General features: G+C 37.9%; 1 protein-coding gene across 1 annotated transcript in view; it reads left to right on the forward strand.

Annotated features, from left to right (window-relative positions):
* The window catches only part of SLC37A3 (solute carrier family 37 member 3), a 73614-nt gene extending 49233 nt beyond the window's left edge, over positions 1-24381 (forward strand). Inside the window, exon 14 of the mRNA XM_074267744.1 lies at positions 24177-24381. Coding sequence (XP_074123845.1) covers positions 24177-24320 — 144 coding nt within the window. The 3' untranslated portion in view covers positions 24321-24381. The remainder of the gene's footprint in view (positions 1-24176) is intronic.
* Positions 24382-24957: the final 576 nt, after the last annotated feature.

Genomic DNA, 24957 nt, shown 5'->3' on the forward strand with positions numbered 1-24957 from the left:
CTTAAAAATTTGTATCGATTCTGAATTTTGCATTTTTTCCAGATCTATTTTTGCCATATTTTTCTTTATTTTTTTCCTATTTTGCTTATATTATTTTAAATTTCAAAACTTTAAAAAAAATTTTGTTCATAATTCTTTTATGAAACTTAATTTGTTTAATTTTGTATGTAATAATTTGAGATTTTTAAATCCACAGTTGAGATAAAAATCTTAAGAAAATTTTTTTCTAGTTATTTAATATTTAAGTCACTTGTTCAATTGAAATCTGCATATAGTATGAGTTACTGAGATATAGTAGCATAGTGGAAAGAACACTGGATTTGGAGACAAGACCTGGATTTGAGTAGAGATCTGCTTCTCATGATTATCAGTATAATCTTGGGCAGATCACTAAATTTCTCTGGGTCTCAGTTTCCTCATCTGTAAAATAAAGTCTTGGACTAGTTTTTGAAGCCCTTGTCAGCACTTATTTTTATAATTTTTTTTCTTATTCCTATAGTCTTATTATGTTTTGAAATCTGGTTTAGACATATTGCTCTTTGAATTTTTTCATGTCTCAATATCTTGCCCCTTTGTTTTTCCATGTACATTTTGATATTTTGTTCAATTCTAAAAAGTAGTTTATTGGTATTGGTATTACATTGAATCTATAAATCAATTTGAAATTGTTGACATTTTTATCATATGGGTTCAACTTAGATATTCTTGGGTATTGTACTTATTATCCAGTTCTTCTGTTTCTTTTTAAATCTTTTAAAAGTTGTCTTTGGTGAGCATTAGTTGTTAAATGGCCAAGTTTTTGATCCATTTTGTTAGTATTATAGATAGTATTTTTCTTCTCAGTTTTTACTATTAAATTTTTTTGATTATTTTTTATAGTTTTGTTTTCTTCTCCAAATACCTTGCTAAATTAATTTATTGAGAAAACTCAGTTATTAAGAAAACTCAAATTTCTTATTGAGTCTATAGAACTTTCTAGATATTATTGGTTCAGTCATGTCTGACACTCTGTGACTCCATTTGCCAAGAAAATCTTTGGCAAAGATATTGGAGTGATTTGCCATTTTCTTCTCCAGCTCATTTTACAGCTGAGGGAACTGAGGCATACAGGAAGAAGTGACTTACCTAGATTCAGACTAAGTATCTGAGGTCAGATTTGAACTCATGAAGAATCTTCTGATTCCAAGCTCTAACTGCTTTTTTCTAGATTTACAATCATATTATCTCAGTTGCATCTGTGCCTGCTTCATTTTATGCCAGCCTTGTTTTCTCAAAAACATAAAATTTTCACAGGGTAGCCATCGACAAATGTTTATTAAATACTTGAGTATTAAATACTCAAGAAGCTAATGTTCTAATAGAATAACAAGCCCATATATATTACCAGTGCCAAATCACGTGCAATCCCAGGCCTTAGGTGCAAAACAGTGTGTGTCTACACCCTATCACCCAAATAACTTGCATGCGTTCCCCAAGATGTCTGTCTATTCTCCAGTTAGCCAGAAGACAGACGAAGGCACTTAAGGAACATGTACAATAGAATGTTATCATAACATGCTCTTCCCAACAAGCGTTTTGGGCATACTCTCCAACAGATGTGCCCGTCGTTAGTGGGGAGGTCACACGGGAGGGGAGGGATGACTCAGACCCAGTCTGGGTGATGATCACACAGCTCTTAACTAGGACTTCTTGCCAGATTAAGGCAATCGTTGCTGGGCCTTTTTTTCACTGGCAGGCTGGCTCTCTGCAGTGTGCTAAGGGCCTATATGGTGACTTTAAGAGGGCCTTGTGTCATAGCCTCCATCCCCAGCTAGCAAAAGTCAGAGTGGCCGCAAGCTAAGATTAGATATTCTCTATAGTCCTAAGTCTGGACTGGAGACAAGAAACTTTCTATCATAGATAATTTAGGGTTAACCACTTTTACATGCACCGAAGAGCCTCTACAATCATGATTCATTTGAGCCTGAACAAAAGGTAACCCAAGGAGACGCAGTCAGAGTCCTTCATCTCCCTAGCTCACGTTCCTGTTTTGATATCCAATAGCAGCAAAGTCTGCTGTCATTTAGCTAATGATAAACCTCCATCTTCCTGTACGCATACAAACACATAGACATTCAAAGGGACTATGGGGCATTCCGGACCTACCCAGTGGCTATTTCCTGATGGCCTGCCGCCTGCCACTTGGGAGAAGCCACAACTACTTTCCTCTTGAGATTTCTGTTGGCTACTACTACATCTAGGGGTGTTTGCATGTTTTATGTGACGGGTGTTTTAGACCCTGAGAGCAATCAAGTTGTCACAACATGTGTGGGAGTTAAGTAAGTGGGCCATAAATTCTGTCCTGTGTAATTATGTGGGTCTGTAGGTATTTATCGGAGTCTTGCTTGTGGGGTCTAGAATTCAAACTTAGATACTACTTGGGTCTTTGGGGCTAAAATAAATCACCAGGTGAGCCAGTTGAGTAATTCCACAAACCCTTCCTTTTCCTGGAATAGCTGTCCACTGCAGCTGGGCCCAACAATGGATAATGAGTGCTGGCCTAGAGTCGGAAAGGCCTGACTTGAAATTTGGCCTCAGACACCTAGTAGCTCTGCGTTCATCTGTTTGCTGTAGTTTCCACATCTGTAGAATGGGAATAATAATGGCACTTACCTGTTACATAATAGCAGCATGAGGTTGTAGTGAGGATCTAATGAGATAATAATCATGAAGAACATAGCATGTGCTGTATAAATGTTTGGTTTTGTTATCCTTCAGTTGTGACCCCATTTCAGATTTTCTTGGCGAAGATACTGGAGTGGATATAAGTGTTAGCTGTTATTATTATTGGTTCATCTGCAGGATGAAGGAAAGATGATTTTAGTCCCAGCCTCTGAATAGTGATTTCGAAGCATCATGAAGAGAAGCAGACAGGGCGGCAGGAGCTGGAAGGCTTGCTCAAGGCACCCTGTACATGTGAGCACTTGTATCCTGGCAGCCAGACTGGGAAAGGAGGACTGGGAGGGTGCCAAGGGGTCTGCCAGAACACCCGTGCCCTTGGCAGCGCTAGGAATAGAATCCCCAGCTCCCAGTGACTCATCATTCCTTCAGTCGATTCCAGCAGTGATGTCAATGACTGAGGACAGGGTGAGTCAGGTCTCTCCACGGCTTACTCACCACAGCATCTCAGGTCAGCCATTCTGCTGACACTGTGGCTGTTAGGATGTGGCTAAGGGAAGCTGAGGAGGCAGGAGGCAGGACTGTTTGCTCTGACTCAGGCCTGGAACTGGTCTCTGGAGAACACTTGGCTTTTTGCTCTTCCCTGAAGTGCACCCTGGGTGGGTCTGGAAAACAAGGGAAATACTGAAGCTTGGAGGGAAATGCAGGAACAGACTGACCCATCTACCTAGCCAGGAAGATCAGTCCTAGATTCTTAGTGTGCTGTCTTCCTTGAACTGACCCTTCCTGACCCATTTTGTGTGTCCCCTCCTTTCTTCTCTATATTCTTAGTAAAATGGAAAAAATCACTGAACTGGAAGTCAGAAAGATCCAGATCTAAATAACCAAACTGTGTAGTCATGAACAAATCACTAAACCTCTCTGGACCTCAGTTTTCTCATCTGCAAAATGGATATAATATTGTCTACAGGACCTATCCCATAGGGCTACTGTGAAAATCGATGCTTTGCAAAACTCAAAGCATTAGGTAAATGTCAATATTATTGTTGTTGCACCAAGACTCTTGGATAAGCCCCATCATCATTTTCTTCTATCCCCACCAACAGTGCCCTAAAGAGAGATCCATTTTCCTCATCCTTGGGCATAAGCTCATGCTTGCTGTGTTCCAGTCTCTGTTGACAGTGAGCCCAATCCCAGGATGTAGTTTAAGATGATGCTTCTGGCTAATGAGTCACCTGGATGTTGGCCCAGTTCCATGTCTGCTAGAATCCATGGTTCTAATGCACAATTAGCTTTCCAAAGCTCCGACCCTTGTCCAGCTGCTTCTTTGTTCCATGCCTGCAGGACAAGGCTCATTTCTTCTTTGCCACATGTAAAGCGCTGAGTTCTTTGGGTCCACTGGAGTGAAACCAGAAAAATGGCCCAATTCAGCTCCTTCTGTAGTCTTTCTCTTTCCCCCTGCCCTTTGGCAATGTCCTTATAAATGACTGTGTCCCCAGAAGGACTTCCCTAAGCCAGCTTATCTACCTATGGCTTCCTACATCATTAATCAGAATCATTCCAGGGAACTTTACAGAAACCCAAGCAAGTTCAGTGATTTGCCTAAAGTGATCAGGACCAGAGCAAGTGTTCCAATTCAGAGTTCTAGAGAAGGGAGCCCATCTTTTGTTGCTCTTCTGCACAACACACCCTGTTTCTTGGGTGTGCCAAAACTGAGAACATCTGATAGGGTCACAATCAGTAGCAGGAAGAAGAGGTGAGACTGAGCCTTTGCATTTGGACTTGGGTCAAATCTTGTGGTGAGTGCATTTTTGGATCACCGAAAATTTCAAAACCACAATATACTGTTTCCATGGAATTTGCTGTTTAATAGAGTGTGACCTGTGGCATTTATGGGTTCCCCTTCCATTTTTTTTTTATTCTGAATTTTTAACTCGCTAAAATGAACACTTCTATGTACAGAGGAGAAAGAGGAGGTTTTCAAATTAAATGGTAAATCTTTATTATGTACAGCTTGCTTTTAGTTTTAAGTATATAATAAATCCAACATGTTACTTTCAAATATATCTTGGCTGTGATTATTTTTTGGCCTGCCTTCTCTTTTGTGCATTTCAAAAAATATGTTTATGATACTCTTATCTTTTCCTTTTTCTTTTTTTTTTTCCAATCTTACTTTTAGGTCCCCTCTCATTTATTACACACAAACACATACACACACTTAGAAAAAAGAAAAACAACTCCTAACAAATGCGTAATCAAATGAAAACAAATCCCTACATTGTCCATGTTCAAGCATATATGTGTCATTCTACATCTTAAATCCATCACCTCTCTCTGACGTAGTGGAGCATGGTCCATCATCAGTCCCTCTGGAATTAGGACTGGTCATTGTATTGAGAAGAGAGATGTCATTTAAAATTGATTGTCTTTACAATGCTGTTGTTGTATAAATTATTTGCTTATTTAACTCTGCATCATAAGTCTTCCCAAGTTTCTCTGAAATGATCCTTTTTGTCATTTCTTATGGCATGGTAATAATTGTATTGCATTAATATACCACATCTTCTTCAGTCATTTCTTAGTTAATGGGCTTTCCTTTAGTTTCCAATTCTTTGCCTGGTGGATGAAAGAGTTCAAATCATTTTCATATTTATTTCCTTGTTTTTTTCCTCCCAGAAATCTGATAGGCAGATATGGCAATGATCTCTTAATTTCCAAGCCTAATAACCTCTCTTAAATCCTCACTTTTCCTGAATTCGCTGACACATATGATGCTGATGACCACTCTTTCCTCCTTTATATACCCTCCTTTCCAGAGTTTTTAATGGTACTGGTTTTTCTTGGCTTTTCTCCTACCTGTCACTTTATCAGTTTCCTTTGCTGGATCATCTTCTATAACTGGGCATATCCCATGACTCTGTCTTGTACCCTCTTTTCTCAGTAAAATTCCCTATGTGGGAATCTCATCAGCTCCTATGGGTTCAATTATAGTTCTGTGTTGCTGATTCTTCTCTGGTCCCCTACCCATACCCTGAGCTTTAATCACGCATCACCATCTGTCTATTGGACATTTTGAACTAAATATCCAATGGCTATTTCGAACTCAGCAGTCCAAATCAGAACTATTATTCCTCACCTCTCTTTTGAATGTCTTCATTACTGTTGAACTAGAAGGCAACTAGGTGGTACAGTGGATAGAGTACCAAGCTTTGAGTCAAGAAGACTTAACATTTTTTTTTAAATATTTTGTTTTTTTTTCCCAATTATATGTAACAACAATTAATACCCATTAAAAAATTGAGTTCCAAATTCTCTTCCTCTTTCCCTGCTCCCCACATTAAGAAGGCCAACAATTTAATATAAGTTTTACATGTGAGTCATGCAAAATATTATATTAGTCATATTGTGAAAGAAAACACACATATAAATAAGGAGGGGGAAGCATGCTTTGATCTGTGTTCAGACTTCATCAGTTCTTTCTCTGGAGGTGGACAGCATTTTTCATAAATCCTTCAGAATTAAAACTCATCTTAATTCAAATAACCTCAAGATACTTACTAGATTATTGGGCGAATCACTTAATCTCATTTGCCTGAATTTCTTCATCTGTAGAATGAGCTGGAGAAGGAAATGACAAACACTCCCAATACCTTTGCCAAGAAAGCCCCAAATGGGTTCACAAAGAGTCAGACTTGACTGAAATGACTAAACAACAATTGCTGTTGAATATACCATTGTCTTTCTAGTCACCCAGATTTACAACCTTGGTATCATCCTAGATATCATCCTGCCACATATTTAATTATTTGTCAAATCTGACTGATTTGTTCTCCCTGATGTCTCTTGCATCAGTCTCCCTTTCCCCACTAGTACAGTCACCTGGTGGAAACTAATCACTTGTCTCCTGGACTCTTGCAATGTTAAATCTCCCAATTTTGAGTCTCTCCACTGATACATCTTTCACACAGCTACCAGAATGATTTTCTTAAATGGATGTATCTGACTTTGTCACCAAGTAAATAAAAACCCTTCTATAAAATTGGGTGGCCCCCATTACCTATGGGACCAAGCATATACTCGTCTATTTGGCACTGAAAGCCAACCCTCTCTTTTGTTTGTGATTCTTTTTATATTTTACTCATTCTTGTGACCACTATAATCCAGCTATACCGGCCTTCTTGCCGTACCTCTCATTTATCTCTCTTTGTAAGGGATGTCCCCCTCCAGGCCTAGAAAGCTCCCCACACCTTTCTCATGGAGTCTCAGCTCAAATGTCACCTCCTGCAGGAAGCCTTTCTTGATTTCTCAGCCTACACCCAAGCCCTCCCTCCTCAAAGCTGCTTTGTATGTATACATACACACATACATGTACAAAGAGATAGTGAGATAGAAGGAAGAGAGAAAGTTAGTCTCTGCCCACTTAATGTAAGCTCCTTAAGGGTATGGCTTGTTCAGCTGTCTTTGTATCCCTTAGAGTAGACAGGTAAAAAAAGTATTTATTAAATGCCTATTGTATTCCTAGCTCATATTGGTCTGCTCAGTCACTATTGGACTAAATTCTAACATAGTGATGTTATTTTGGTGTTCTTCGAGAACAAAGGACAAAAACCAACCAACCAAGTGCAGGGGATATCAAGAAAGGCAAAAAGGAAAACCATTTAGAGAGTCTCATATCTCAAGGAGCTCCCATTCCATAGGCAGACAATAACTCTACAAACAAGATATCCAGGTCAAGTTGAGGAGCTTTTCAGAGAGAAGGCAGTGGAATTAAGGCAAGTCTGAAAGGGCTTTCTTTGGCAGGAAAGACTTTAGCTAAGGCTTGAAGGAAGGTGTAGACCTTGTAGGAAGTGGAGATGAAAAGAGACTTCCAGGCATGGTGGACAGCTAATAAACATGTCTAAAGTCACATGAGATGAAGCACAAGGAGGTGATTGGGAGCAACTCAAGATTGAGTGAGGGGGAGAGAGTGACACTGTCGTATTGCTTTATTGCCACTTGGTAGATTAATGAAATAATCCCTATCTTGCAGGAGTTTATACCTTATTAAGGGAATCCTACAGGAACATTAAAATGAGGGAAATACAAAAAGCCCCTGAAGACCGGATGTTTGCTATCTTTAATTTCCTTGGAGTTATAAAGCAGTAAGGTGGATTTATTGCAGCTGTGTGCTGGTAAACATTTAACTACAAGTCCCAGGGAGTAGGACTTGAGGGCATTGTATGAACATCATGCTTTTAATCTGTTTTATTAACATTTTATCTATCACTTCCTCAAACCTAGGCTATCAACAAAACAATAAATCTTCCACCCTGTTTTTCTGGCGGAAATGTTCAGAAGCTATTTGAGTTAGCTGCACCACATCTCTGAATTGTGAAAAGGTTTTGGTGAGCTGGCTCCCTGAGTGATTTTGGTAGAATTGTAAACAGGCTAGCTAGCCGTCCAGGGAAAGTGCAAAGAGTATGAGTTCATGCTGAAAGTGTGAATGGTACATCGTGTATTAATGCAACTGAGGAGTGAGTGTAGAGAGGAATACTAAATTGTGTTCATTAGGTTCTTGGTTGGAGGATGAGTCAAAATCTTGGTTAATATGAATGTTTAGAATACAATCTCGAAACATTAACATGAAAATGGTCAGGGCAGTTCTCAGCAGCTTGTGGAGAAGCTTCAGCATTTCTAGAAAAAGGATCCTTGTTGAGATGAGGAATGAAGGGTTAATTTGGTAGGGGTTCCCAGGGCTGAATATTCAGTAAGAAAATAAACTGATAGAGTAATTAGCATAACTTTTAGGGTACCCTTCATATGGGAACCCAGAAAAGATATTCTAGGTTCAAAGCATTCCAGTTCAGCATTCACTCAAAAACCAAAAGCCCCCACCAGAGTATTTACTTTATAAGCCAGCCAGAAGATTTACTAGTTACAAACCAAAGACATTGAGTCAAGACTCTTTGAGACTCCATTTGGGATTTTCTTTATCCAGATATTGGTGTGGTTTGCCATGTCTTTCTCCAGCTTGTTTTATGATAAGGAAACTGAGGCAAAGAGGGTTAAGTGACCTGCCCAATGTCCCACGGCTAGTAAGTGTCTGAGCCCAGTTTGAACTTAGGAAGATGTCTTCCTTACTCCAGGTCTGGCACTCTAATCATTCTGCCACCTTGCTGCTACCCAAATAACATAATAATGGCACCCAAAATCAAAATCCAGGGGCAGAATCCAAATTTTTAGTGAGGAGGAGGTAGGAAGGATAGCACCAATCTTTGAATAAGGCATTTTTTTTTCATGTCATACTATTGAAACTAAACATTGACTGACTAAAAGCTATAGTTAGAAACATTTGGACTATAATTGTCATTTCCTCAGGCTCCTAATTTAAAAAAAAAAAAAAAAAAGGTAGGACATGTATTCTGAGATGTTTTTCCCTAGAGTTGGAAAAAGGGCTGTCCCACACTTTTTACATGCTTTCATCTGGGTTTTCTTGTAATTACCAGTACCCATTGACAAAATGGCTGCCTTGGTTTTAGGAAGGGAAATTTATAGACATGGAAAAGAACCAAGCTAACAGGTTTCATGCTAACTGTTTACCAGTCTACACTGAGATGCTGTGGGGAAAAAAAATCTGGAAGAGGAAAAGAGGTTTAAAACCATCTCCTATATGAAGCAAATTTTAAGACTCATCATTCTCAGTCATCCTCACCTTTAGAGGTGAATCACTTTGGAAATGAATCATGAGCAATACACATTTGTTGTACAAGTGAATGAACATAGGTAAGGTCCAAAGCCACTGAACAAGTTAGGTAAAGAGTTGGAATTGGAACAAAAAGTCTGCATTTCTCATTTTAATTTTATTTCACATATTACTAGAGGCATTATGGTAAGGACACTCCTGACACAATGGTTGTTGAACTTAAGCAAGTTATACAAACCCTCAATGCTCTAGGTAATTCATTAAAACTATAAATTGTAGAACAGGTGCCAATCTACATTGGTAGAAGGCGTTTCCTCACCAGTGAATTTATTATGCCAATAAAATCAAAGGTTTGGTCAAAAAAAAAAAAAAAGAAATTGCACGTGACATAGAAATCATACATAACATGTTTAATGAGATCAGGTTTTTGTGGGGAAGGGTATAGATTGGAGGTGGCATGAGAGTGGGTGAAACTCTATGGGCCAAAACACAGTGGTAAGATCTGGCCCAAACCTGGACAAAAATTCAACTCAGTCCCACTGATGATTGTGGCAGCTGCAACTGAGTAACTAAAACATTGTCAGGAACTCTTGGAGAGTTATGAGGGTTCCTGAGAGAGATTATGATGTGCTCAAGGTCCCTCAGTTACTGTGTGACAGGTCTTGAGCCAAAGTACTTCTGACTCTCTAGCCTGAGAGAATGTATTATGGCTATTTTTGGAGATTTACTATAGGGAAGGCTCTCTCTTGGTATAGTCTGAGAGTTTTTATAAGCCAACAAGAGCATCCTATTCCCTCCATCCTACATCAGTGCCATTATAAGGAGCCCCATTAAGGACAACAAATTTCCATAGATGCTGATTGTGGGTAGTTGAGAATAATGAATAAAGAGTTCAAAGAGACCAGTCAGTGACCCAGTTAAAATAGAAAATGATGAGCTGGAAAATGATCCTGCAGAGAGCAAGGCCAGGTTTTTTGTTTATGTTTAGAGATCTCCATTCATTTCAATCCCTGCCTCTTACCCCCCATCCCAGACTGAGTCATTTTGGCAGGACACTTATTAAGGTCTAGGGGGCTAACACTAGAGGATCTAACAATGGCTGAAAATATCTTTTTGGGAAACCAAGTATATAAGGTGGGAGGGCTTGGGAGTGGGAAGGGGCCTGATAGAGAATTCAGGTCAACTAGGCAGGTCTTGACAAATCAAAAGAACTGGCAGAAAGTACTGTGGTGAGTTCACAAATGTTAATCTCTCCTAGGCCAGAACACTAATAAGAAAGATAGCCTATTTTAGGCTCACATTTCTACAGATGGCATAGGATAATTAAACATTATTGTAGTTGATCACTATCTGGTTGATTTTCCCAAACTGAGAGATACTTTTATGGCTGTCCTCTTCCCCACTGTGCTTATGAAATGATCAAAGGCAGATACTGCTGAACTCTTCTAGGTTTTCAAAGCTTTATCTGAATCCATGTGCTCTGTGATCTTCCTTTTTTTTTTTTTTTTTTTTTTTTCTGCCCAATGATTATAAATCTCCCTCTCCCCCCAATAGAGATTTCTTGGGAGTAATTCTTCAAAAAAAAAAAATGATGTCTTTTGTTTTTTACATCATTTTTATTTCCAATTATGTACTTTTCTCCTGCCTGACCCCCAAACCTATCCTGTATTATAAAAAAAAATTTTTTAAGAGGGGTTAAAAGTAATTTGTCAAAACTAAATAACGCATTAAATAAGTCTCACAATACATTGTGTTCCATACCCATAGTCCCCTTCCTCTGCAAAAAAGAAAAAAAAAAAAGGCAAAAAAGGAGGAAATGCTTTTTTTTTTTTTTCATGTGTCCTTCCAAGGCCAAACTTATTATTATAATGATTGTGCACAATTTAGGTTATGTTTGTTCTTTGACTATATTGCTAGAGTCATTTATATATTTTTTCCTGATTCTATTTATTTCAATTTGTCAGTTCATGTTAAATCTTTCCCTACTTTTCTGTATTCTTTATAGCCACTATTACTTATAGTAACATATTATTCCAACATATTCTTCATGTGCCATGTTCATTACATTCATCTATTTTTTTAGGCTACAAAGTTTTGATTTCCTATGTCTTTTTCTATCCTTAACTTCTTAGGAGTTCTAATAATACTGTATCAGTTAGTTGGCCTGCCTTTCCATAAATCCTGAAGTGTTAACTATTGCAATCTTTTGTTACTTTTGCCAATTTTCTGAATGTAAGATGAAATTTCAGGGTCCTTTTGATTTACTTTTCCTCTATCATTAGTCATTTGGGACAATCATTTCTGCATTGGTGAATGGTTCTTATATTTTTGTAAGTTTTCCTCTAAAACATCTTGGATAACATTTCCTTATCAGAGACATTTAATGTTGATTTTCCCCCTATAATCCATAGTTTCCCTTCTTTTACTAGTTATATTGATTTTGTTAATGTAAGTACTTTTAAATTTCATGTAACCAAAATCCATTTTGTCTTTTATGATCATCTCTGTTCTTTGGTTAAGAAGTCTCCCCACAGCTATAGCTATGAAAAGTATTTATTGGTCCTCTTTTCTTTTCTTTTCTTTTTTTTTTTTTTTAATTTTTATGCTGTGATCTTTAACATTCACAGTGGGAAAACATTTTAAGCTTATTGTGCTATGTGATGTTCAAATTGAATTTCTGCCAGATAGTTTTCCAGTTTTCCCAGAAATTCTTGTCAAATAGAATGTTCTTACCCAAGTAGATTATGTTCTCAGCTTTGTAGAACATTGGGCTATTTTGTTCAGTTGTTTTGGATTCTTTTTTAATCTAATCAGGCCTATTGATCTACTTTTCTATGTTTTTAATCAGTATCAAGAGTTTTGCTGATTATTGGTTGGCAGTATAATTTGAGGTCTAGAAATGCCATCTTCTTTAAGGGGGTAATTCTAACTAATATTTCTTTACCATTAATGTTGGCAAATTTCTGATGCATGCATTTATGTAAAATGTTGTCTCACTCCCTTTTATTACACTGGTTATTTGAAAATCATAGTTCTATTTATTTGAAATCCTATAGTGATATATTGGTTTGAAGACCCCATTTTAAAATTTTTCCCTCAAATTCTAATAATTTTCCTATTCACTCTTACTCACTCTAAAACCGTCACTTACTCTGCAGCTCATAATATGATACATGTTCTATACTGAGTAAATCTTCTGAAGGCCTTTAGCCAAAAGTAATAAAATCTGACTGAATATAAAAAAGTATAATTTTTATCTACAGTAAAGCAGATTTCAAATAATCACATTTAACTGATTTATCCTTAGTAATTCATTTTCAAAGCATTATCCTCAGATTCCCATGATGGTGGTATTCATCTCATTTCAAGAAGTTTCTGGATCGCCAATACTGATTTTAGGTATTAGAATGAACAAAAAAAGGTTGTATGAGGCAAGGAATAGAGTATTAGATTCAGAATAAAAAAATCCTGACTTAGCTATACTGCTCACTAAGTGATCTTAAATAAGCCAATTCTTGGGTGATCCTGAGCAAGTCTAGCTGCTGAGGGCCTCAGTTTCCACATCTTCAAAATGAGATGATTGGACTAGATGGTTCTATGATTCCTTTTAAGTCTAAATCTATGATGTTATTTTTGGGGGTTCATTATCATTCTTCTCCAGTCTAAATCTATGATCTTATTATTTGGGGTTCATTATCATTCACTTTCTCCAGACACTCTGTCAGCTTTTCCATCAGTTTCAGTACTGATTTGGAATAATTTTCAATTCATTCATTTTCATCTCATTACTCTTACTAAAGAAGAAGAGATTGAAGGATATGATTGGTGGTAAAGAAATTGAGGCAGGGAGACTCTGAAGAGAATGGAAAAGGGAGTGAGAGTAAAGAGACCCTCTTGACCAGAGTGAATGGAAAAGTGACATTGAGTAGGGAAGATGGGAGATGAGAGCAGTTTAAGTAAGTCATTAAATGCTGGACTAAAGAATTTGTATTTCACCCAAAGGGGATAAGAGGGAATTGCTGAAATGCTGAAAAATGAAATGCTAAAAATAGAACTCTTTTTATGGGAAATTTCCATACCCTAAATATATATCTTCAGTAATGTATGTGATTTTAGTAATAGAGAAATTAGAACCTTTTTAGGAGTGTACCCAAGATAGAAGGGCAAGTATAAATAGCGCTCAGTCTTATACGGCCTTTTCTACTTCTTTTTTTAAAATTTACTATTTTTCAGTTGACAAAAGTCTATTTTCTCTTCCTCCTTTCTTCTCTCATTTGAAAAAGGAAAGGGAAGTAAAACCCTTTTAACCGATATACTTAATCAAGCAAAACAAATTTCTGTACTGACCATGTCCAAAAAATTTGCCTCATTCTGTACCTTGAAACCATCACTTCTCTCTCAAAAGTAGTCTTTACTTTTGGTGCTCTAGAATTATGATTGATCACAGTCCTTAAGTCTCTCAAAGCTATTTGTTTTAGCAATGCAGCTGATACCATGGAAGTTGTTATGATTCTGCTTACCTTACTTTGCATCAGTTCATCCAAAACATCCAGGTTTCCTTCTCTCTTCTCCCTCCCCCCCCGCCCATTATCAAGCATATCTTTTTTTTTTTTTTTCAACATGGCTATAATTTCTCTTTTCCTTCCCCTCCCAGAGAGGAATATAATAAAGAATATGTTTAGAGATAAGAAAGAGAAAAAAAGGAAAAAAGACCACCATCCGTTAAAGAAAATAAAAAGGTAAAGAAATTACATGGAGAATTTAATGAGATCCCCTGAAATCAACATATACTTTGATAACTCTGATCTTCATAGTAAAATTAAAAACCATGAAAATTATGTCAGAAAATATCCATCAAGAATAAAGCAAGAGAAAGACCAGAAACTTGTAGATTACATAGAAGCTTCATGGTGCATGAAGCAATGAATACTTTCTTTGTGAAAAGAATCAGAAAACAGTGGACTTGAGAATCACTGAATAACATCACAAAAAATGAAATTGATTATATTTGAACAGAAAACAACTTACTACTGATGTGGGAGTCCTTTTGTAATCACTCAAATGCTTGTGCACTAACAGATCATTGACTTGTTAAAACAAAGATTAAAATTCAAATAATATCAATTTTACCTACATTGATGATGGAAATGGGATATAGATAAAATGACGGAGGCACCAATTACAATAATTTTGTACAGAAGTTCAAATGTGAATGTAGACTTCATTTACATGTGAATCAATTGCTATAACAGAGAGCAAAAGAGCCTTAGAAAAACTTTAATCAGCAAATACTTGACTTACATGTCAGTCAAAGAGGAATGGCAGTCAGGATTAACACTGATTTAAAATAAACTCATTTGTAAAGCCTTATGTGATAGAATGATGGAAGGTTATAAGCTAAATTGGTTTGTAAAACAGAGAAACAGTGGCACTTAAGGCCAATTTAAAGAAAGCTTGGTAAGAGACAGGAGATCTAGGTTTGAATACTACTACTTTACAATCTGTATGACCCTGGGCAAATTACTTCTTATTTCTGGCCCTCAGTTTCTTTATCTGGCAGCTAGAAGGTATAAGGGATAGAGTGCTGGATTTGGAGTCAGTTCAAATCCAGCCTCAGAAATTACCAGCTATAACTACTAGGCTTATATCCCAAGGAAATACTAAAGAAGGAAAAGAGACCTGTATGTGCCAAAATGTTTGTGGCAGCCCTTTTTGTGGTGGCTAGAAACTGGAAAATGAAAGGATGCCCATCAGTTGGAGAATGGTTGGGTAAATTATGGTATATGAATGTTATGGAATATTATTGTTCTGTAAGAAATGACCAACAGGAGGAATACAGAGAGGCTTGGAGAGACTTACATCAACTCTTGCTGAGTGAAACGAGCAGAACTAGGAGATCATTATACACTTCAATAACAATACTATATGAGGATGTATTCTGATGGAAGTGGATATCTTCAACATCGAGAAGAGCTAATCCAATTCCAATTGATCAGTGATGGACAGAATCAGCTACACCTGGAGAAGGAACACTGGGAAATGAGTGTGAACTGTGAGCATTTTTTTGTTTTTCTCCCCAGATTATTTTTACCTTCTTCCTTTGCAACAACAATAATAACAACAACAAAATTCGGTTCTGCACATATATATTGTACCTAGGAGGGGAAAAATTCAGAATAGAAGGAGTACAAGGGATAATGTTGTAAAAAGTTACCTATACATTTATACTGTCAAAAAATGTTATAATTATAAAATTAATTAAAAAGAAAAGAAATTACCAGCTATATATAACCCATGTGTTAAAAAAAAAAAAAAAAAAAAGGATAATAACACTTATGTTCCAGGTTTCTGTGAGAATCAAATGAGATAATATTTATAAAGAACTTAATGCCTGGTGCATAGTAGGTACTTAAATGCTTATTTTCCCTTCCTCCCTCCCTCCCTCTCTCCTTTTCTTCCTCCTTCTCTCCCTTCCTCCCTCTTTCTCTCCCTTTCTTCCTTCCTTCTTTCCCTCTTTCCTTCCCTCTCTCTTTTCATTCCAAGTCCTGGGATAATTCTACTGGTATAGTGGCCTATGAGTTCATTTTTAAGATCCACTTTAACTTTTATCTCCCTTAGGGTCCATATCAAGAGGGAAATGGCTCTTATAGCTCAGTAGTTTTCAAAGTCCGAAGACCTCTGGGAAGCCCTGAATCCTTTCATTGAATCTGTGAGGTCAAAACTCTCTTCATGATAAAACCAAGACATTATTTGCCTATTAAACTACTCCCTTTTCCAATTACATATCTGTGTGAACCTGCTTCAACCCAAACAATAGATTGAATGCAGAGCAGATATGAAAATCCAGGTGTCTTCCATCAAGCCAGACATTAGATTTGCAAAAAGATGTAAAACAATGCCATTCTATCAAAAAAAATTATGTTGGTAAATATAGTTAAATTTTATAAAAATGTTATTTATGTTAACATGTAATAAATTAATTTTTTTCAATGATTAGCATTTTAAAATTTTATCCATTTTATGGGTAAAACATTAACTTCAAGGAGGCAGTGAGAAGTTGGAATGGAGCAGAGCTTGAAATAACCCTAACATAACTTTAATCATCAATACATTCCCTAAGCCGGAATCAAGAAGAGAGAACTTAACATTAGGGTTGTTTTAGGAGGGGAGGTGGCTATTTGCTGAACTAGTCAGTGGCAGAAACTGAATCATGGAATTATGATCTTAAAACTAAAAGGGGCTTTGTCCCACTTTTTGTGGGTGGGCTGCTGCAATTTTTGTACCAGTCACAGAATTCTCTGAAATTGTAAAACTCAGGTAACATTTTATGGAAATGTATTTTCAAAGTTACCATTTGAGATTTCCCAATCTATTGGGCTTTGGGGAAAGGTTCAGCTCCAGATTGTTTCTTATTCTTTTTCCCACAATCCCTTTGAAGGAGGCAGCTCTCAGTAGTTTCAATCCAAATAGATTAACTAACATCTCCAATCACAGACTATTCCTGTATCTCCAATTTCTGGACTATGATCCCCCTCCCTCCCTGACTTTTTCTACTTTATTAATCTCTTCCTCATTCTTTCTTCCCTTCAAAACCTCTCTTTCACTCAGAGCTTTTGCCATCTTGGAGTTATTGGTCCTGGGCCAAATACTTCTGTACTTATAATGAAACCTTGTTTGTCTAGAACCAGAATTCTTGACTCTTTTTTTTTTTTTTTTTTTTTTTTGTCATGGATCCCTTGGGCAATCTGGTGAAGACTGTGGACTCTTTCTTATAATAATTGAAGGAAATAACAAATTATGGTTAGAGTCTAGTGAAAATAAAAATGTAATTGTATTTTTCCCATCCAAATTCATAGACCCCCTGGAATCTATCCCAGGACCCCTCGGTGGTTATGAACACTTGGTTAAGAAGCCTTGAACTAAAGATGTTATCTTTTGTGGGCTAGTCTGGTGGTTTAGAATTGGAACTGAAATGAAAAGAGATACTCAAAGATCATCTGACAGTTTAAAAAAATGTTTTACTTAATCAGTTTAGAAAGATTATCCAATAAGGATATAGCATTGATTCAGCTGGGGACAGCTTTCCATTCTTTGTGTTTACCATGCTATTGAGTCAGCACTGTGAGGCAAGTCTAAAAGAAAAGCTCTTAACTTCTCTTAGGCTGTGCTTGGGATACCTGAAAGGTAATTATTATTATTAGTTAGAACCTTACACCTGTGGACCCAGAGTTTACCATTTAAGGAAAAAATAGCCTAATCTGAATGGGATAGATGTTATTCCTATGACATATATGTATGTATATATGTATATAATAGATACATGTATGTGTATAAATACATATCTATACATATTTATGTAACTAATCAGCTCCAGTCTACTAGCTGAATAAACTTGGGCATGTTAATGTTACCTCTCTAAGATTCAATTTCTTCATCTTTATAAAGAAGAAACTAATACTTGTACTAACAAACTGAGGAAAGTGTTTTGTAAACCTTAGATCACTATAGAATGTGAATTGTTATTATTTTCTTAATTAAAGTGTAACATAAAGACTGATTTCAGTATTTCATGGATACATAAGTAGAGCTGCTTCCTTAATAACATAAATTGCAAACCTTTCCTTTACCTTAACCTAATTAAAAAAAAATATTTTCCCAGTTACATGTAAAACAATATTTTTACATTTGTTTTTAAAACTTCCCTTCTTCCTCACCTCCCCCCATATTGAGAAGATATATGTGAAGTTATGCAATACATTTCTATAAAAGTCATGTTGTGAAAGAAAACATAGATGTGCCTCCTCCCTTCCCCCCCAAAAAAAAACACTCAAGAAAAATAAAGTAAAAAAAAAAATGTTTCAATCTGTATTCAGATACAATAAGTTCTTTCTCTGGGTATGGATAGCATTTTTCATCATAAGTCCTTCAGAGCAGTCTTGGATCACTGTATTGCTGAGAATTATAAAATCATTCATAACTGGTCATTCCACAATATTGCTATTACTTTGTACATATTACATTTCACTGTGCATGAGCTCATGAAATACTTTCCAGGTTTTTCTGAGAGCATCCTGCTCATCATTTCTTATAGATTAATAGTATTTCATCATAATTTCATACCACAATTTATTCAGCAATTTCCCAAGGAAGGGGAATCCTCTCAATTTCTAATACTTTGCTCTGAGAAAAGAGCTGCTATAAATGTTTTTGTACAATATAAATTACACAATTATATAATATAAATGCATTTTTTTTATTAATCTCATTCAAAATACTTACCTAGTAGCAATAGTGTTAAGTCAAAGAATATGTATAGTTTTATAGTTCTTTTTTTTAAATCATTTATTGATTGGGGAACAATAGCCTGGTTTATTTATTTAGTTTGTGTTGTTTCCTTTTTAAAAAAATAATAATAGCTCTTTATTTTTTGAAAAATAGTTTTCAACATCCATCCTTGAAAAACCATGTGTTCCAAATTTTTCTCTCTCCCTCCCACTTCCACCCTCCCTAGTCAAGTAATCCAATATAAGTTGCACATGTGCAATTTTTCTAAAAATAGTTCACATATATTATGTTGTATAAGAACAATCAGATCAAAAGGGGTAAAAGAAAAAGGGGGGAAAAAAGCAAGTAAATAAACAACAACAACAATAACAAAGATGAAAATACTATGTTGTGATCCACATTCAGTCTCCGTAGTGCTCTGGATACAGATGTCTCTTTCCATCACAAGTCTATTGGAATTGCCTTGAATTACCTTATTATTGAAAAGAGCCAAATCCATCAGAATCGATCATCACATAATAATCTTGTTGTTGCCGTGTACAATGTTCTTTTGATTCTGTTCACTTCACTTAGCATCAGTTCATGTAAATTTTCCAGCCTTTTTCTGAAATCAGCCTGCTCATCATTTGTAAAGTCCAGGCTAGCTCCTCTGAAGGGCTCAGAATAAGCCCTTGTCCTACATTGGGTGCCAAATGTTAGTGTCTTGTCATCTCTAGAAATTGTGGATCGTTCTCTGGGAGGAGATCTCTTTTCTGTCAATCCTTTTCTCTGTGAGCAGGTTTCTTGGGAGGCTTCTGGAGCATCCAGCCAGAGCGAAGGTAGAATCTCGAATCCTCTTCTAACTGAATCCTGGCTCTGAATCTCCTCGAGCTTCCCTGAAGTTCTCCCAGGAAGTCTTGTTCTTATCCCAATCTAGACTCTCTCCTTCCAGACTGCCGTCTAAACTCAATGACCCTGGAGTCAGCTTTGGTGGCTCCGTATATCCTCCCAGAGAATGGGCTTGTGGGTACTGCAGGGGCTTGTGAGAACTACTTCAACCATTGAACTTGCTCCTTTAAAGTATTCCTTCAAAAGTGTAAACTCCCTTAAAGATTTGAACTAAAGGTGTGAACTCTGAACTAGAGAATTGCCAAGTACCAACTTAGCACTTAGTAAGAACCAACAAATTATATTCATATAGTGCTGGAACTCTATCTTTCCAGAAATCAGCAAGAGTCAGGATCACTAAACGTCTTTATTCTAGATCTTTACCGTCGCCTCCAACGCCAGGTCATGAGTGCAAGTGAGCGTGAGTTCCACCACCCAAGTTTCTCTTGCTCCTCCCACACAAGTCACTTCCCTCTCTTTGTCTCACCAATCAAATCAGCACAGAACAGCTGGGGAGGGTCAACCTTAAACAAGTTAATAGGGAACCGTCCAATTGGCAATTAGTCTCACGTGCTTCATCATCCAAGTGCATTGCTCAGTTCTAGCCCTTTACATCTCCCACTTTCTTTTGTTTTAGACCACAGGAGGTCGCGCCATCCCTGACCTTTCAGGGAGATGAGAACCCCAAAAAGGAGGTGATCACGCCCCCCCTGACATCTCAGGAAGGGAGATGAGAAGCACCAAAGAGAAGTGGGGATTTGCTAGCGGGTTTCTGGATTGAAGGGCCTTATTAGAGACAAGTATGCACAAACCCATCAGCATGGGAGTTATTACACAAGCACATAGCAATAACGCAGAGGCTATTAGTGGTGACTCTCCCCACAATCAGTGCAGACTCGATGTGGTGTAACAAACAGGAATTGTACATGCAAATAGTGATATAACAAACAATATAAATCAACATGGTATTGTAAGAGATTTCCAGAAGTCCTAGAAGGAGGGTATGTAGACACCAGACACACATACCCCTTCTTCAGCAACCAAGAGATAGTCCAAAACCAATCTATTGTCCATTGCTTCACTGTTAGGGAATCCAATGATCCCCACAAGTTTTTGAAATCCCACATCAGTCTTTTTATATGTTAGGGAATCCAATGATTCCCACAAGTTTTTGAAGTCCCACATCAGTCTTTTTATATGTTAGGGAATCCAATGATCCCCACAAGATTTTGAAGTCCAGCAACAGTCTTATGATGCCTCAGAGAATCCAATGATTCCTGAGGATTTTCAAGTCCTACAATAGTCTTATGATGCCTCAGAGAATCCAATGATTCCTGAGGACTTTCAGTCCTACAATAGTCTTATGATGTCTCAGAGAATCCAATGATTCCTGAGGATTTCAGTCCTACAATAGTCTTATGATGTCTCAGAGAATCCAATGATTCCTGAGACTTTCAAGTCCTACAATAGTCTTATGATGTCTCAGAGAATCCAATGATTTCTGAGGATTTTCAAGTCCAACAGTTTTTGATGTCCATGGGTCAAACGCCATAACTGCCAGGTTCTTTCAGTGGTGGGCACAGTCAGCAACGGAACCACCCGATGTTTCTTGGGCCTTCTCCTTCATTTCAAGGGTCTGCTCTGTCTCTCTCCGATGGACAAGGCGAATACGGCTCGTTGGCACCCATCTGATTCCTTCTCCATCTGTAGAGATACAAGCAAACCCTCTCCCCCAAGCAGTTAACCTATCTGGTCCCTTCCATTCACCACTTTCTGGATCTCTCCACATCACTTGGCGATTATCTAAAGACAGTGGAGCTGCTCGCACTGGACACTGCCCTTCTGGTGAGTTATAAAACCTGTCTGCTGGAGCCAGTGCATCTTTGTCAAAAATTTAAAAATTAATGGTATAGAGAACTAAATTTAGAAGTTCTCTAGGGTTACCCGTGGCTCCCTCTTTCTTTTGTTTTTGGAGGAGTGTCTTAATATCTCTGTTTCTTCTCTCTACTATTGCCTGCCCCTGAGGATTAAAGGGTATGCCCGTGGTGTGTAAAATCTTATACTGTGCACAAAAGTGTGTAAAATGTTTAGATGTATATGCAGGTCCATTGTCTGTTTTTATTGCTTGTGGCACGCCCATAATTGCAAATGCTTGTATAAGGAATTCAGTGACCACTCGGGCTGTCTCTTTTGCTGCTGGTATTGCAAATGTGAATCCTGAAAAGGTGTCTACCACGACATGGATAAAAGATAGACGACCAAAAGATTTATAATGGGTCACATCCATTTGCCAAATTTCATTAGGTCTCAAACCACGAGGATTCTTCCCTGGAGGGAGTGTAGGAGCATGGAAAGGAAGGCAAGCTGTACAGGCTTTTACTATGCTCCTATCTTCTTCTCTTGTTATTCCAAACTGCAAACGTAAAGCTCGGGCAGCCTGATGATATTTAGAATGAGACTCTTGTGCTTCTTGAAATAAAGGAGTACTGGCCAGCATGGTTAGAAGGCTATCTGCCTTTGAATTACCATCAATAGAGAATTTTGTAAGGGCCCTTTAAATGGGTGGACACAGTGCATCGGGAGATTGAGGCCCAGAAGTAATTTCTGTGGATATTAGGACTGCCCTTGGGCGGGATCCTGGCCATATTGAGATAGTTTCGTAATGGGTGACTCTCTCGCTGATTGGCTGTGTGTGTGACCTCACAGGCCCTATATAAGCCCACTGCAGGCAGCAACCGCCCTCTTTAACCTCCTGCTGTTCACCCTGGCTCCCCAGCTGGGTGGCCAAGCCAAGATGGGTAGCCAAAAGAGGTAAGGGTTTTGGTAGTGAACACGTGGGTCTTCTGACCAGGTGTTCACTCGGGAACCAACAAGTCAGGGCATCAGTTAGGGCATTATGGGAGTAGGTATAATAAAGGCTTTTAAGATTACACGTGGTTGTTCTTGAGTGCGCTACCGGTTATTAAGCTATAGATTCAAGAGATTGTGGCCAGAGACCTTAGAAGGCCTCAGAGGAGGTGAGCCGGGTAGAGTTCACACTGCAAAGGACAGTGGTCAAAGGTACTCTGGTGGGTCTAGGACAGACTAGTAATTGTAACTGCCAGGAGAGCACGTTACAAATGGCGCCCCACGTTGGGCACCAAATGCTGGAACTCTATCTTTCCAGAAATCAGCAAGAGTCAGGATCACTAAACGTCTTTATTCTAGATCTTTACCGTCGCCTCCAACGCCAGGTCACGAGTGCAAGTGAGTGTGAGTTCCACCACCCAAGTTTCTCTTGCTCCTCCCACACAAGTCACTTCCCTCTCTTTGTCTCACCAATCAAGTCAGCACAGAACAGCTGGGGAGGGTCAACCTTAAACAAGTTAATAGGGAACCGTCCAATTGGCAATTAGTCTCACGTGCTTCATCATCCAAGTGCATTGCTCAGTTCTAGCCCTTTACAATATAGCATAACTTATTGAGCCATTCCCACTGATGGGTATCCATTCAGTTTCCAGTTTCTTGCCACTACAAAAAGGGCTGCCACAAACATTTTTGCACATGTGGGTCCCTTTCCCTTTTTTATGATCTCTTTGGGATATATGCCTAGTAGAAACATTGCTGGGTCAATGGGTATGAACAGTTTGACAGCCCTTTGAGCAAAGTTCCAAATTGCTCTCCAGAATGGTTGGATTAGTTCACAACTCCACCAACAACACATTAGTGTCCCAGTTTTCTCACATCCTCACCAACATTTATCATTATCTTCTCATGTCATCTTAGCCAATCTGAGAGGTGTGTGGTGGTACCTTAGAATTGTCTTAATTTGCATTTCTCTGATCAGTAGTGATTTAGAACTTTTTTTTTTTATCTAATTAGAAATGGCTTTAATTTCTTGACCTGAAAATTGTCTATCCATGTCCTTTGACCATTTATCAATTGGGAAATGATTTGTATTCTTATAAATTTGAGTCAATTCTCTATATTTTAGAAAAGAAACTTTTATCAGAAACAATAGATGTAAATCCCTTCCCTCCCAGTTTTCTGCTTCCCTTTTAATCTTGGCTGCACTTTTTTTGTTTGTACAACCCCTTTTAAATTTAATATAACCAAAATTATCCACTTTGTATTTCATAATGTTCTCTAGTTCTTCTTTTAGTCTGATTTTTAAAAATTGTATTTTAAAAAAAATATGAAGTTTATTTCCCAATTATTGTCTCTAGTCCAGCCCTTATAAAAAATTAAAAAATGAAAAAGAAAGGGAGAAAAAAAATCAGTTACACAAAACTAACCAGTTATTCATAAGCAATTTTCCATACTTGAATATACTAAACCATTTCTACATATGTTATATAGAAGCTATTTAGCACAGTGGATAGACCATTTGTTCTGGAGTCAGAAAAACTTATCTTCCTGAGGTCAAATCTGAGCTCAAACACTAGCTGTGTGATCCTGGGAAAGTCATTTAACCCTGTTTGCCTCAGTTTACTCATCTGTAAAGTGAACAGGAGAAGAAAATGATAAACTACTTAAGTATCTTTGCCAAGAAAACCCCAAATGGGGTCATAGAGAATTGGACACAACTGAAAAACCACTAAACAATAAGAATTCAAATACCCTTACCTCTGCAAAGGAGAGGTCCATACATTCTTGTATCACTTCTTTAGAATAGTCTGTTTTTTTGTTGTTTTTTTTTTTATAGGATCATAGATATGGAGGAGAATTTAGGAATCATCTAGTTCAATATCCTCATTTTATAGATGAGGAGCTGGAAGCACAGAAAAGTCGTTTTGCTTGTCAAAATCACATCCATCCTGCTTTCCTCGCTGCTTTGAATTGTGGGTGAAAAAATTCACTAGTAGTGATTTAGAAGCAGTCAATTCTGATGGTGAACCTCTCCAAACTTAATTGGTCTGATCCCTGGGACTAGAGTCTATGACTGATAATAGAGCTAAATTCCAGAGACCACCTCAGAGATCAGCACTCCACCCCCTTCTACTCATTTTACAGATGAAGAAATTGAAGGTGAGTCGTCAAAGGTCACTTATATAGCCAGCACCTTGGGCAGGATTTGAACCCAGGTTTCCGACATGAAAGTCAGTGCCCGTAGATGAAGCTTTCCAGCCAGCAGAGCACTGTGACATGGTGGGGAGCAAGCAGGTCTTTAGGAAAGTGAATGGGGCGGGGATTTTTAGTTCATCTCTTGCAGGAAATCCAAGCCCAGAGGGGGTCCGTGATCTTCCTTGGGTCTCACCGCAGGTACAAGCTGACAAAAGCCTAAGCCTTGGGAGCCCCAATCTCAGGCTTTTTCCCCTCAGATCTCCTTATCCTAAGGATATTTCTTCCCCATCCCCAACTGGAGGAGGGCCGCCTGGCGATGAGAAGGAAAACGTGTCTGGAATGAACAAACTGACCCAGAATTCTCTGAGGGGGGACTAATCGGAGAGAGAATTAAATCCGAGAGAAAGAAGATTCCTCCCCGA

The sequence above is a fragment of the Sminthopsis crassicaudata genome, chromosome 5 (genome assembly GCF_048593235.1).
Source record: "Sminthopsis crassicaudata isolate SCR6 chromosome 5, ASM4859323v1, whole genome shotgun sequence".
Classification (NCBI taxonomy): Eukaryota; Metazoa; Chordata; class Mammalia; order Dasyuromorphia; family Dasyuridae; genus Sminthopsis; species Sminthopsis crassicaudata.